Source organism: Perognathus longimembris, chromosome 17 (genome assembly GCF_023159225.1).
Source record: "Perognathus longimembris pacificus isolate PPM17 chromosome 17, ASM2315922v1, whole genome shotgun sequence".
Taxonomy (NCBI): domain Eukaryota; kingdom Metazoa; phylum Chordata; class Mammalia; order Rodentia; family Heteromyidae; genus Perognathus; species Perognathus longimembris.
Window position 1 is genome coordinate 41,628,641 of NC_063177.1, and position 14,037 is coordinate 41,642,677.

The 14,037-nt window shown below is 48.4% G+C and overlaps 1 protein-coding gene across 3 annotated transcripts in view; it reads right to left on the reverse strand.

Moving 5' to 3' along the window:
- Positions 1-14,037, reverse strand: part of Plekhm1 (pleckstrin homology and RUN domain containing M1) — a 42,648-nt gene that overhangs the window by 8,559 nt on the left and 20,052 nt on the right. For all 3 annotated transcript variants that reach the window (XM_048364951.1, XM_048364947.1, XM_048364948.1), the window contains exons 6-7: positions 6,277-6,541; positions 2,574-3,494 (exon numbers count right to left, since the gene is read on the reverse strand). In XM_048364951.1, coding sequence (XP_048220908.1) covers positions 2,574-3,494; positions 6,277-6,541 — 1,186 coding nt within the window. The remainder of the gene's footprint in view (positions 1-2,573; positions 3,495-6,276; positions 6,542-14,037) is intronic.

Below are 14,037 nucleotides of genomic sequence, written 5' to 3' on the forward strand. Positions count from 1 at the left end.
TTTAAAAAAAAAAGATGAGGGGAAATTTGGTCACACAATGACTGTGTCACTCAAACTTAGATTTGGTAAATCCCAAGGCCTGTATTCTTTTCCATTTACTTAGTGCTCTCCGGGTAACAGTGTAACTGTTTGCTTCCCAGCGCCAACCGCCTCTCCACCTGAGCCTAGAAACAAAACCACAAAGGCAAGTCTGGGCCAGCAACGGAGGCATTGGGGAGCGGGGCTTGCCACTGGGGTTGATGGGGAAGCCACCAGCAGAGGGGTGACATGGACAATGCCTATGCGACTGGCTCTGCCTCAGCAGGTGGAACCCAGAACAGCCTAATAGCTCAAGAGCGGGCCAGGGGCAGCTTAGGGCCCTTGGTTGGCAGTCCCCCTACAGCAGGGGGCAGTGGGAGTCGAGCATGCTCAGGACAAAAAGCCCAGCTCAAATCCTGAACCTGTGTCCTGGTTTCCACAAGGGCAGAGGTCGGGGCGCTTTGGCTTTGGGACAAACAGCTGGCTCTTTTGCTTGCTAGCGACCTTATCCTGGCCTGTGCGAATCTTCTTAAGACTCCATTTCACTATCTGTAAAACTGTTTTGTGGGATGATCACAAAGCGTAAGTGAGACAAGGCTCTGAAAGTGTGCTCCAAACTAGGAGCCACAGCTCAGATGTCACTGCTTGGGTCACGGGGCTGTGCTGCATGCATCGAGGAAGGAAGCCCTTGGGTTTCAGTGCTGCTGGCTGGCAGGCTGGTGGTGACAGCTACATGAACTGGGAGCCAAGTGTGAGTGTGGGTGCTGGGTGGCAGCCGCTTGCAGATGTTTTCTGCAGGAAGCTTTCTGCTCAGCACTTCTCCCATCTTCCAGGGGGCCCACCGCAGCCCACATCCTTCAATCTAGGTGCTTGAAGGTGGTTTTCCCCTGTGGCTCACAGGCTCCACCCCACCAGGATAGATCACCGATTCCCTCCAGCCTTTTGCAGAATCTCCCGGACAGCAGGGAGTGGAAAAAAATGGATACAGGTAGTGGGACAGCATTCAGTTTCAGACAGTGAGGGTGGGGCCCTTTGAGGTCCTGCCCACAAGCTTAGGCTCTGGGATGTGACCATCAAGATATAATTCTGGGGCTGGGAATGTAGCCTAGTGGTAGAGTGCTTGCCTAGCATGCGTGAAGCTCTGGGTTCGATTCGTCAGCACCACATAAACAGAAAAAGCCTGAAGTGGCCCTGTGGCTCAAGTAGTAGAGTGCTAGCCTTGAGCAAAAAGAAGTCAGGGACAATGCTCAGGCCCTGAGTTCAAGTCCCAGGACTGGCAGATTCCTTACTTTATAAAAAACAGACTAGCCCTACCTCTACAGGGTTATTGTGAGGATTAAATAAGGTAAGCACACACATGTGTTAGATTTCAGGCAAGTGCTGGTGGATCACGCCTGTCATCCTAGCTACTCATGAATGCGGAGATCTGAGGATCCCAGTTGAAAGCCAGCTGGGGCAGGAAAGTCCACAAGCTCCTTATCTCCAATTAGCCATGAAAACTCCAGAGTGAAGCCTTGGGTGAAAAAGGTAAGGGACAGTGCCAGGCCTTGAGCTCAAACCCCAGTTCTAGTGCGCATGCACGTGCACGCTCACACACATACAAACACAAATATGGGATAATATCCATAATATATTATTAAGGAGAAAAAAATCAATTTGCAGAGCAATGGTGCTGTCTGGTCCTAAGCCACAGGTGCCTCTGTATTTTGTATGGCACGAGCTGATGCTTGTTAGAAAAGTGTTCTACCACATAATCCACACCTCAAACCCTTTTCTTTTCTTTTCTTTCTTTTTTTTTTTTTTTTGCCAGTCCTGGGCCTTGGACTCAGGGCCTGAGCACTGTCCCTGGCTTCTTTTTGCTCAAGGCTAGCACTCTGCCACTTGAGTCACAGCGCCACTTCTGGCCATATTCTGTATATGTGGTGCTGGGGAATGGAACTTAGGGCTTCAAGTATACAAGGCAAGCGCTCTTGCCACTAGGCCATATCCCCAGCCCCACCCTTTTCTTTTTTTATATTTCAGCCTCAGACCACAACCCTCTTACCTACAGCCTCCTATACACCTGAGATCACAAGTACACAATACCATGATTCTCTTATTGAGATGGGGTCTTGCTGTTTACCCATGATTGTTCTCATCTCTGTTTCCTGAAGAGCTGAGACTACAGACAGGAACTACCATGCCCAGCCGCCGCAGGCATCCCTTTCAATTCAAATGGGAAATTTAGTTGGTTAGTCACACCTGCACCATTTTCAACGTGCCCCACCCCCCACCCCGAGGCTACATGGACTTAAGTTATTGACTGAGCAGCACAGGCCTAGTACCCCTTCATCATATGTATGGTCCCACTGGATGGCAGTGCAGGACTTGTACAAGTGTGCTAAAAATTTGCTGTGGGAGGATCCTCTGCCCCAGTGGACGCTGGGGGTGGAATGCAGCCCCCTTGATGCACCATCCAGGGCAGGGATAGAGGCCCTGGTGGGGAGATTAAGCCAGGAACCCTGCAGGGGGTGGAGTGTGGCTGTCAGGCTGTGTGTGGTGGAGTTGGTCAGCACCTGCGCAGAAGCAGCCTTGGGAGTCGAGGCCCTTCTCGGTGGGGATGGCTACCAGGTACTGCAGCAGGAAGCCGTTCTCCCTGGTGGCGAACTTCAGCACCTCCTGGCAGTTTTCATCCAGACTCCCGCCGAGCGTCACGGCCTCCTCAGCCGTCTCTAAGTAGGACGCCAGGACCTTGCGGACCAGGTCCCTCCACAGGGTGGCCTCCTCGGCAGTCCCGGCCTGCAGTTTCAGAACAGCCTTGGCTGTGATGATTTTGAAGAAGGCAGGGCCTCCAAGGCTTGTGTCTGGCAAGATGTCTCGGATGGTCTCCACTCCGTGGCTGTCACTGAGCAGCTTCTCATTGTTTCTCACTCGGAAGCATTTCAGAGACTCCAAGGACAGGGAAAAAATATAGGGCATCCAGGTTCTATCGGCATACAGGTACAGAAGGGACTCTTTGATAGCATCTGGCTCCGGAACCTGGGCTGACGTCCAGTCCAACTTCGTGCTCTGGGGGACCACAGGCTCGGGCAGCAGAGTTGAGTGAGAGGGGTGGCTGCCAGGAGGGCCTTCAGGGGCGTCCTCGGGCTCCTCCGGGTATTGGATGTTGACCCACTCATCCTCCTGCGGAGGCCGGACCTTCTGCAGGGCCTCCCGCACACGGTCCAGCCAGTCCTCAGCTTCATCCTGGGAGGAGGCACGCAGCGCCAGCTTCTTGCCAGAGAAGACCAGCTCAAAGCGCCCATCACTGTGGGCCGGCCCCACAGCCTCGCATCGCAGCAGGGAGCAGCTCTCCACGCAGGTGCGCTCCTCGTCACTCAGGTAGAGGCGGAGCTCCAGCGGGGACAGCTCGCAGAAGAGCTCCTTCCAGATGCCCATGGCCCCCCGCCGGGCCACGGTGCCCAGCTTCATGAGGCCCCGGAATGGATTGGACAGCCCTGGAAGCAGAAAGAAACACTTCAGATTGCGGATCTGTCCCTTTAGCGCCCCAGACCAGCTCTGTGTTCAGCAGCCTGCTGTGGCAGTGCACCCCAGAATGGAGCTGGCCATGGGCCAGATGGGCCCCACCATGTCCTCCCCTTAGCTGCTGACTGATTCCTCATTTCACAGAGGGGATAAGAACACTCAGATGACTCCTCCTCCAGGCTCCTCACCGCCTCTGACCCTTCCAGCATTGGGGCCCACTCGGACTTCCCTCAAGTCACTGAGCTCCTGCCTGAGGTGAGCCCCTCCTACCCTCCCCACCCACTCAAAGACAAGGACTCTCTCTTCAGTTCTCCTTCTCCCTTCTGGATTATTCTCAGCACACAAACACAGCTGTTAGTTCCCTTTCTTGTAAAATTCCTCTCTTCTCTGGTTACCCTCTGTGTTTCTTGGTCTCCCCTTTACAGAAAAATGGCCTGAGGAAGTAGTGACAATTTCCCTGCTCCCTTTCCTTTTTTTTTTTTTTGGCCAGTCCTGGGCCTTGGACTCAGGTCCTGAGCACTGTCCCTGGCTTCTTCCCGCTCAAGCCTAGCACTCTGCCACCTGAGCCACAGCGCCCCTTCTGGCTGTTTTCCATATGTGTGGTGCTGGGGAATCGAACCGAGAGTTTCATGTGTTGGAGGCAAGCACTCTTGCCACTAGGCCATATTCCCAGCCCCTCCCGTTCCTTCTTGAACCCCTCACAGACACAGCTGTTAGTTCCCTTTCTTGTAAAATTCCTCTCTTCTCTGGTTACCCTCTGTGTTTCTTGGTCTCCCCTTTACAGAAAAATGGCCTGAGGAAGTAGTGACAATTTCCCTGCTCCCTTCCCTTCTTGAACCCCTCCCGATTAGGCTCCTGGGAAGGCCACCCAGGCCCTCTGTGGGCCTGCCCAGAGCATACTACTCCCATAGCCTTGTTTCTCTGACTCCTCAAGGCTAGCGCACCCCAGGGTACAATCCTGGGCCCCTATCTATTCCTGAATGAGCCTCCCTCTCTCCAGGGTTCATGGAGACAACCGCTCCCCACCACAATCTTCCTACAGCCTAGACCTCGCCTATGAGCTTCAGAGTCACGTATCCACCTGCTTCACGTATGCCTAATATCTGCCTCCAAGTCCGCATACTCCAGAATGACTTCCTGATTCTCCTGCTGCTCACTTGCTTCTTCCCTAGTGTTCCTCATCTCAGAAAATGGAAAACTTCATCCTTCCAGTCGCTTTGGCTAAAAACTTTAGGGTTACCCAGACAGTCCTTCTTTCATCCCCTACATCTAGTCCACCACCAGATCTTACAGACTCTGCCTTTGCTACATATATCTGGAACTCCCTACTTCTCTGCCACTCCCCCCTACTCCCAACACTCCTCTCTTACAGGGTCACCTCTGGCTTGGTTATGACAATAGCCCCTAACTGGTCTTTCAGCATAGGAGCCAGAATGACCAGTTTAAAAAATACGTCAGAGGGCTAGGGGCATGGCTCAAGTGGTGCTTGCCTAACAAGTGCAAAGACCTGAATTCAAACCCACCCTCCTCTGCGCCAACCACTCTAGCCATCACAGTCACTTGCCTTTCTTCTCTCTGCATGAAAGCACAACTAGCCTCATCTCCCCTCCCTTCCTATGTCAAATGTCACCTTATTAGTGATGGCTGTTCTAGCCACCCTCTAGCAAGACTATGCTGTTTACCTGGGTATTCCTGAGTCATTCTCCACAGCTTTATCACTACCTGACCGCACTACTTACACCCCTTCCCCGATTTAAATGTAAGTCTCATGCAGGTATGGACACTGTTTTGCTTACTGTTCTGGTCTCAGCTCCTAGAATAGTGCCTGACACATCACAAATGATTCCTGGCACATTCACAGAAAGATCTGCTGAATAAATGAATGGCTGCTGGGAGCATAAGTGCCCATGTGAGTGCTCCCCTCCCCCAGCATCTGCCCAAAGATCACAGAATTCTCTCTCCCCAGCCTGGAGTAACCCTGGAGATCTGACACTACATAGGGTCTTCCTGCCTGGAAGCCTAGACACCCTGGCTAGAGGGCACAGGTGGCCCTGGGCTTGCAGACCCACCCCAAAGAAGCCAGGGTTGGATCCACACAAACTGGGATTTCTGTCTTACAAACTTGGCAGAAATCTCTGCCAGGAGTGCAAAGGGAAAAATGTGGAGAGAAAGAGCAATGTGAGTGCAGGTATGGGTGTTTTAAAAAGGAAACCCATTTTGATGGTCACAGAAAAATTCAAGTATGGTTATTTAATGCTTCCTGGAATTTCACAGGGTGTGGCCTCACTTAAAGGGTCCATGGAGGACAGGAAACAACAGTGGGTCTGATGAACCTCTCTAGAGCTGGTTCACGAACCATCCAAGATAAAAGGCCTGTGCAAGAAGCTGCTGGAGCACCTGCGCCCACAAGGGCAGTTTTTTTTCCAGGAGGCAGAGGGTAGAGAGGTAGTTCCCAGCAACCCAAAATTTTACATCATAGCTTCAGGGAGAATACTTCCACTTTACTACAGAAAGTATTATTTTATAATCTGTAGGCTGTTTTGAACACTATTTTACTATGATCTTCTGAAGAATGTAGCATGTCCCCCCCACCCTCAAACTCTCCTGATGCTAAGCACAAGTATACCTGACTATTTCATTCTGGGCAAGGTCCTCCTGGGAGAACACACCACCTACCAGAAATAGCAAACAAGACCCAGAGCTGCTTTCTGAAAGGCACAGTCCCTGTGGATGGGACCCCAAAGAGCCACTTACCCATCTGTCTCCGGTGCACCACCCGAAAGTGTTTATGCTCCTGTCCTGGGGCTGCTCCGGCGTTCTCCCCGTCCGGGGAACGCACGCATGCTCTGTCCAGGGCCCCCAGAGAGCAGCTCTTTCTAGGCCCTTGAGAAGGACGCCTGTGGAGAGCGGACCCTGGCTCTGGAGTAGCTCGGGAAGAAGCTGCAGCGGAAGCCTTCGGTGAAGCGTGCTCCTGAGGGGGCCGATAAAAGTCATCTTCGGAGATCCAGCTTATGCTTTTCTACCAACAAAAGAGGAAAGCAGCAGCTGTCTGTTTTAGAGTTTACATATGTTTGCATAGTTATGATCCACATAGCATAAAAATGACCCATTTAAAAAAATGAATCTATAATTCAGTAGTTTTGGTATTTTCGTAGAGTTCCATCATAAATCTAACTTGAAAATATGTTTTATTCCCCCAAAGAAACCATCCACTTCTTCTTCCTACTTCTTCTCCACAACCATTCTACCTCTCGGCAACCACTTAGGAATTTTCTTCTACATTCTGTCTCTACAGATTTGTACTCTTCTGCACATTTCATATAAAAGGGATCAAATGACTTAGGGTATAATACAATAGTGTATGTTTTTTGGAACTGACAGTGTAATATTTTCGAAGTTCATCCTACTTACAAACATGTAGTTTTCAATCCCTTTTACTATCAAATAACGGTGTTCAGGCACCACATCTTTTTTATCTACTCATCTGCCAATGTACATTGGGTTGTTTCTACTTTGGAGCTATTATGAATACTGCTGCTATGTACTTTCACATGCAAGTTTTGTGTGGACTTGTTTTTCTTTCGTGTGTGCATGTGCACACATATGTGCACACAATTACTTGGGACATATGTAACTCTAAGTTAACTCCTTGAAGAACTATTCATTTCCCAACATGGCTGTACTATTTCACATTCTCACCAACAATGTCTAAGGGTTCCAGTTCCTCTATAAACTCTCCAACATTTATTATGGTTTTTCTTTTTGGCCAGTCCTGGGCCGTGAACTCAGGGCCTGAGCACTGTCCCTGGCTTCTTTTTTGCTCAAGGCTAGCACTCTGCCACTTGAGCCACAGCGCCACTTCTGGCCATTTTCTGTATATGTGGTGCTGAGGAATCGAACCCAGGGCCTCATGTATACGAGGCAAGCACTCATGCCACTAGGCCATATTCCCAGCCCCTATTATGTTTTCTTGACTATAGCTATCCTGATGAATGTGAAGAGGAACCTCACTGTGGTTTTTATTTGCATTTTCCCAATGCTTAATAGCACCGAACATCTATCTTTTCATGTGGCTAATGGGCTTATCCATGCTGAGCACCCTCTACTTACAAGGCCTTACTATGAATCCCAGGCTAGCCTTAAAACTCTTCTGCTTTAGCCTCTGAGTGCTGGGTTTACAGGTATGAACCTCTACTTTCTTTTCCCTTTGTTTGTGTTCCTGGTAGTGTATCTAAGAAACACAGGCTGCTAAAGCCAGTCATGACAACTTCTACGTTTCTCTTAAAGGCTTTGTGATTTTTGTGCTTACATTTAGGTTTATAATCCATTTTGAGTTAGTTTTTGTGTAAGGAAGAGGTGCAGCTTTACTCTTCAGTGAGTGGCTATCCAGTTGTCCCAGCATGTATGCCTTGCATATAGCGTTTGAGGTTTTATCAGTCCTCCCCAGATCCTTTGTGTATGTGCTCTGGTTCTGACGCTTGAACTCAGGGCCTAGGCGCTGTCCCTGAACTTTTTTGCTCAAGGCTAATGCTCTACTATTGAGCCATAGCCCTACTTCAAGCTTTTTGGCACTTAACTGGAGATAAAGATCTCATGGACTTTCCCACTCCAGGTGGCTTTGAACTGCAATCCTTAGATCTCAGCCTCCTGAGTTGCTAGGATTACAAGTGTGAGCCACCTGTACCCAGCCTCACTGGCTCTTTTGTTTCTGAGTCAGATTCTTACTGGGTAACCTAGGCTGACCTCAAGCTTGAGATGCTCCTGCCACCATCTCCTGGGTACTAAGATAACAGGCTGGGCCATGGCGCCAAGCTGGTCCCTGCTTCTGAGCAGGCCCCCGGCAAGCAGGCCCTGGCTTCTCCTTTTGCTGCAGTCTCTGAGTCTGAAGATACCCAGTAAGAGGGGAAGTGGGGAAGATCTTGGGTCAGTGAGCTTGTGGGAATGGATTCCAGTTCCTTACTTTGGGCCCTCCTTGCCCTTCTGAGCCTAAACATAGAAGAGCAGAGGCAAGGAAGCTGGCAGGCTGCCCAAAGCGGCTGTCTGCATGGAGGAAATGAATCACACAGGGGTGGAACGGGCCCAGCTGTTTTGTTAAGTGCCACTAACCTTACCCTCATGTTGCTATTTCCAACCCCTCAATCGAGACTGCCCTCCCTGGCTCTGTAGACAGGGAGGAGGGGCCAGCCTGGGGTTGCTCCAGAAGGGTTGGTTTGGACAGTTTAATCCATTCTGATGCTGCAAGATTCGCAAAGCCAAGAGTGGCAAGTTCCGATTCAGGTGCCTGGGGGAGCTGCCTAGAATCCTATTTCTCCACAGGGCCTCAGACTTGGTAGGAGTTTCCTTTCTGCCAGGGACAGGATGATGTGTCAATCAAGAGTGGCTACTGGGGACTAGGTACAACACTGGGTTCTGAACACAACCCTCTTAGGTCACTTAGACCCAGGGAAATTCCTTGAGGACAATGGATGGGAGGAGCGAACCCCAGCACACTGGAGATGCTGCCATCTGCAGCCCCATGCCCAATGGGACAGTTGACATCACCTTTTGGAAGTTTCCTTAGCTGATGCTAACTCCCACCCCATCCTGTCCTCCAGGTGAGGCCGGGACCCTTACAGGCCCCATCATATTCTGTGCTTACCCCATCCTAGCACATACCAGGCTTGTTTGGAAGTTCTCTTACTCCTCTTTTTTTTTGGGGGGGGGGGTGTTGTTGAACCAATGCTCGCTAGGCAAGCACTCTACCACTTAAGCCACGGTGCCAGTCTTGCAGTTATTTTTCTTGGTATGTCCAGCAAAAGGGCATGACACTCATAAGAGACTAAATTACAATTGTGTGTGTGTGTGTGTGTGTGTGTGTGTGTGTGTGTGAATCATGGTGCTTGAACTCAGAGCTTATGTGCTGTCCCTGAGCCCCTGAGCTCTTTTTTGTTCAAGGCTAGAGCTCTACCACTTTGAGCTACCTACAGCTCCACTTCCAGTTTTCTGCTAGTTAATTGGAGATGAATCTCATGGACTTTCCTGAGCAGGTTGGCTTTGAACTGCAATCCTGAGATCTCAGTCTCCTCCTGAGTACAGTAGGTAGGATTTCAGGCATGAGCCACCAGCACCTGGCCCAAATGTGTATTTATTTTATTTTATTTTATTTTTTGCTGGTCCTTGGACCAGGTCCTTAGGACCTGGGAGCTGTCCCTGAGCTTCTTTGTGCTCAAGGCTAGCACTCTACCACTTCAGCCACACAGCACTTCTGGCTTTTTTGAATAGTTTATTGGAGATAAGAGCCTCATGGAGACTTTTCTGCCTAGTCTGGCTTCAAACCACAATCCTCAGACCGCAGCCTCCTGAGTAGCTAGAATTATAGTGAGCCACTGGTGCCCAGCTCCCAAATGTTTTTAATGTAAGACAGTAAAGAGGTGGTGGTGGAAGGAACTGCAGAGACAGAGACAAGTGTGAATTTCATGGCTATGGAGAGTACGCGCTTTTCTCCCTACTAGGAAATGCTCAGATATAGTCCAAAGACAACAGAGCAGCACCCAGATGATTCACCAAGGAAAACCTCTGATTTGCTACAGTAAATCAAAGGTTCTCTGGAGATGGTTGAGGGTGTGTGGGCCCCCTGGGAGAGCACATACATACAGCTCTGGTCACAAGTCACACCAAGGCCGTTCCCTTTTCTCTCCTTCTCCCTCTACTTTTGTTGTCTGCTTTCTGGCTAGCTTAGTGGTGAGAATCACCACTGACCCAGGATCTACATAGCAGCACCTGCCACTAGAGCTTAGAGCAGAGGAAGCCCACCCTGAGCTGGCACCTGACATGATACATGATGGCTATATCCCAGGGGGAACAGGCTGAGGGCTGGGGTCCAGGCCTCTGGACAACTTTTAGAGGACTTGCCCTGTCCAGGCTGTCCTCATTATGTCAAGCAAGGTGACTGCCTATTCCCAGCTCTTCAGGAGGGGACCCCATGCCTTAGGTAGGTAGATTCATGGGGCAGTGATTAGGCCAAGTCTTAGTTACCCTCAGGTGCTCACTGTTCCTAGCACTCATTCTTCCTGTGTATCATTTGTCTGTTCCAAAGGGTAGGGGTTTTATCTGTCCTGTTTCATTTATCATGGTGCTTGGATAATTTGAAGTGCCTTGAGATAAATGGATTAAAAACAAAACCCCTTTTTTTTTGTTGTTGGTGTTGTTGCTAATATTAGGCCTTGAGCTCAAGGCCTTGTGCTCTGGCTCAGCTTTGCTCTACCACTTGAGCCATACCTCTAGTCCAGCTTTTGTTTTGCTAGTTAATTAAAGATAGACTCTCATGGACTTTTCTGCCAGGCTGGTCTTGAATCTTGAGCCTCAAGATCTCAGCCTCTTGAGCAGTTAAGATTATAGGTATAAGTCACTGGTGCCAGGCCAAAACAAAACATTAAAAAAATAAGGATGGGGGGGGGCTAGCTAGGAATATGGCCTAGTGGCAAGAGTGCTTGCCTAGCATGCATGAAGCCCTGGGTTCGATTCCTCAGCACCATGTATTAGAAAAGCCAGAAGTGGTGCTGTGGCTCAAGTGGTGAAGAGCCAGACTTTGAAGTCAGGCCCCACTTTACCACGCGAACCCCACTTTACCACGTGAACCTGAGATAAGCAGGCCCTGTGAGCAAACTCAGGACAAGCTTATTAGGGCCCAGCCGGTCGAGAACTCTAACCACTGGGAATGCTTAACTCTAACTGCCCCCAGAATGCCTTGAGCCCTGAGCCAATCAGATTTGTACCTGTGTCCTAATCTTGCTTGCTTGAACACCTGATGGCTGTAACTTTGTTTTTTGCCTTTATAAGCCCTGTGCAATTGCAGCTCGGGGCTTCCTCCTAACCTCCGCTGTGTCGGTGGGTAGGACGAGGCCCGAGTTGCAGCCCGCCTGAATAAAGCCTTGCTTTTGCATTTCGGAATGTCTGAGTCTCGGTGGCCTTCTTGGTGGTCGTTTCGCGACTTGGCATAACATTGGTAGAGTGCTAGCCTTGAGCAAAAAGAAGCCAGGAACAGTGCTCAGGCCCAGAGTTCCAGCCCCAGGACTGGCAAAACAAACAAACAAACATGTGGCTAATAAAAACACAGACAGGTGAGGACCATAGGGGAAGACATGCAGGGGAAGGTCCAGCCTGCCCCAAAGGCAAGGAGCCCTGAGGCCCGTGTGTACAGGCAGGACACATGGTGGTGTCAGCAGGGTCTGCAGAGCCTTTCAACCTTCAGTGTGTCTCGGCTTGAGTCTAGTCACAACCTTCAAAGTCCTATAATATTCTTGAAGCCATCTCTAGGATAGTAAGTATGGAGGCTAAAATAGTTTCCTAGTTATAGGATTTATGCAGTCACATTCAACGAATGATGCTGCATAAATCAAATATCCATAAGGAAAAACAGAAAGAGACTACTACCTCATCCATAAACAAAAACGAACCCCATAGATCACTGTGGAAGGTAACTACTAAAGTTTCTACAAGGAAACACAGGAGAATGCCTTTAGAGCTTTGAGATAGACAAAGATTTCCTAGGTTGTACAAAACACCATGCAAATTCTAAACAAAAAGATTAATAAGCCAGACGCTAGTGGCTTGTGTTTATAATCCTAGCTATTCAGGAAGATGAGATCTGAGGACCAAGGTTTGAAGCTGGACTGGGCAGGAAAGTCTGTGAGGCTCCAATTAACCATTACCCCAAAAGCCAGAACTAGAGCTATGGTTCAAGTGGTAGAGTGCTAGCCTTGAGCAAAAGAAGCTCAGGGGCAATGTCCAGGCCTTCAAGCCCCAGGACTGGCAAAAAAACCAAACCAAAACAACAACAAAAACCCCACAAAAAATTGGAGCCAGATGCTGGAGGTTCACACCTATAATCCTAGCTACTCAGGAGGCTGAGATCTGAGGAATGCAGTTCAAAAGCCAGCCCAGGTAGGAAAGTCTGTAAGACTCTTATTTCCATTCAACCACCAGAAAACCGAAGTGGAGCTATGGCTCAAAGTGGTAGAGCACTAGCTTTGAGCAAAAGAGCTCAGGGATAAGTTACCAGGCTCTGAGTTCAAGCCCCACAAAGGACAGAAAAGAAAAGAGAAAAAAAGAAAAAGTACCATTAACAGATTCAAAGGGACTTGGAAAAAGACAATTGCTCCATATGTATTTTCTCCTCTAATAAAAAAGTTATAATACTAAGAGCTTCTACCAGCCAACATAGAAACCACATACAGTTTGTTTTAGGAATAGGTTGGTATCTTGAATAAATGTTTCACAAAAGAGGATCAAATTATCAGCAAGACAATGAAAAGGCACTGCTATCTTTAGTCATCAGGGACATGTAAGTTAAAACTAAGACAAGCCATCACCCACTCCGATGGCAATAACATTAGTAGTAAAAATGATAATACATAACAATAGTACATAAACTAGATAATAGCAACTGCCAGTGAGCATGTAGAGAAATAAAATGCCAGTTGAAATATAAACTAGGGCAGCTGCTTTGGAAAATTAATTGGGAGTTCTACTAAAGGTTAAAAATAGAGTTACTATATGATCCAAAAATTTTGCTCTCAGTTATGCAGCCAAGAGAATTAAAAACATACACCCATACAAAAACTTGTACAAGTCACACATGGTGGCTCATGTTTATAATCCCAGCTACTTGGAGACAGAGATCCAGGAGATCATGGTTTGAGGTTAGCCTGGGCAAAAAGTTGGTGAGATTCCTTCTCAATCAATAAGGTGGGCAGTGATGGTGCAATATCTGTAATCTCAGCCATGTGGGAGGCCACAGATAGGAGGCCTGCCTGGGGCAAAAACTCAAGACCTTAACTGAAAAGTAACTATAGCAAAAAAGGACCAGATTGGGGGCTGGGAATATGGCAAGAGGGCTCGTATACATGAAGCCCTGGGTTCGATTCCCCAGCACCACATATATGGAAAATGGCCAGAAGTGGCGCTGTGGTTCAAGTGGTAGAGTGCTAGCCTTGAGCAAAAAGAAGCCAGGGACAGTGCTCAGGTCCTGAGTCCAAGGCCCAGGACTGGCCAAAAACAAAACAAAACAAACAAAAAGGACCAGAGATATGGGAGAACACCTGATTGGAAGTGTCAGGCCCTGAGTCTAAGCCTCAGTACCACCAAAATACAAAAAAACCCAAAAAATTCTGTAAACAGGTAACTGTGGCAGCTTTGTTTATATTATGTAGAAAGTTGAAAAAAAAACCCAAATGTCCATCAGAATACAGCGTGATCTAGTCATAGCATAAAATATACAACAGAGAAATACTCAGCAGTTAAAATGAAGTACCAATACATGCTACAAATATGGATAAAACTTCCAAGTATGTTCATCAAAAGAGACCAATCACAAAATATCACCTATTGTATAATTTCATTTATGTGAGGTTTCCAGAACAGTCAAATCTATCACAATAAAAAATAAATTAGTGGGTGGTCAGGGTTAGGGGGAATGTGGTAAAGGAAGGAGGGAAAAAAAGGTTGATTAAGGAGGGATAAAAATGTTATAAAATT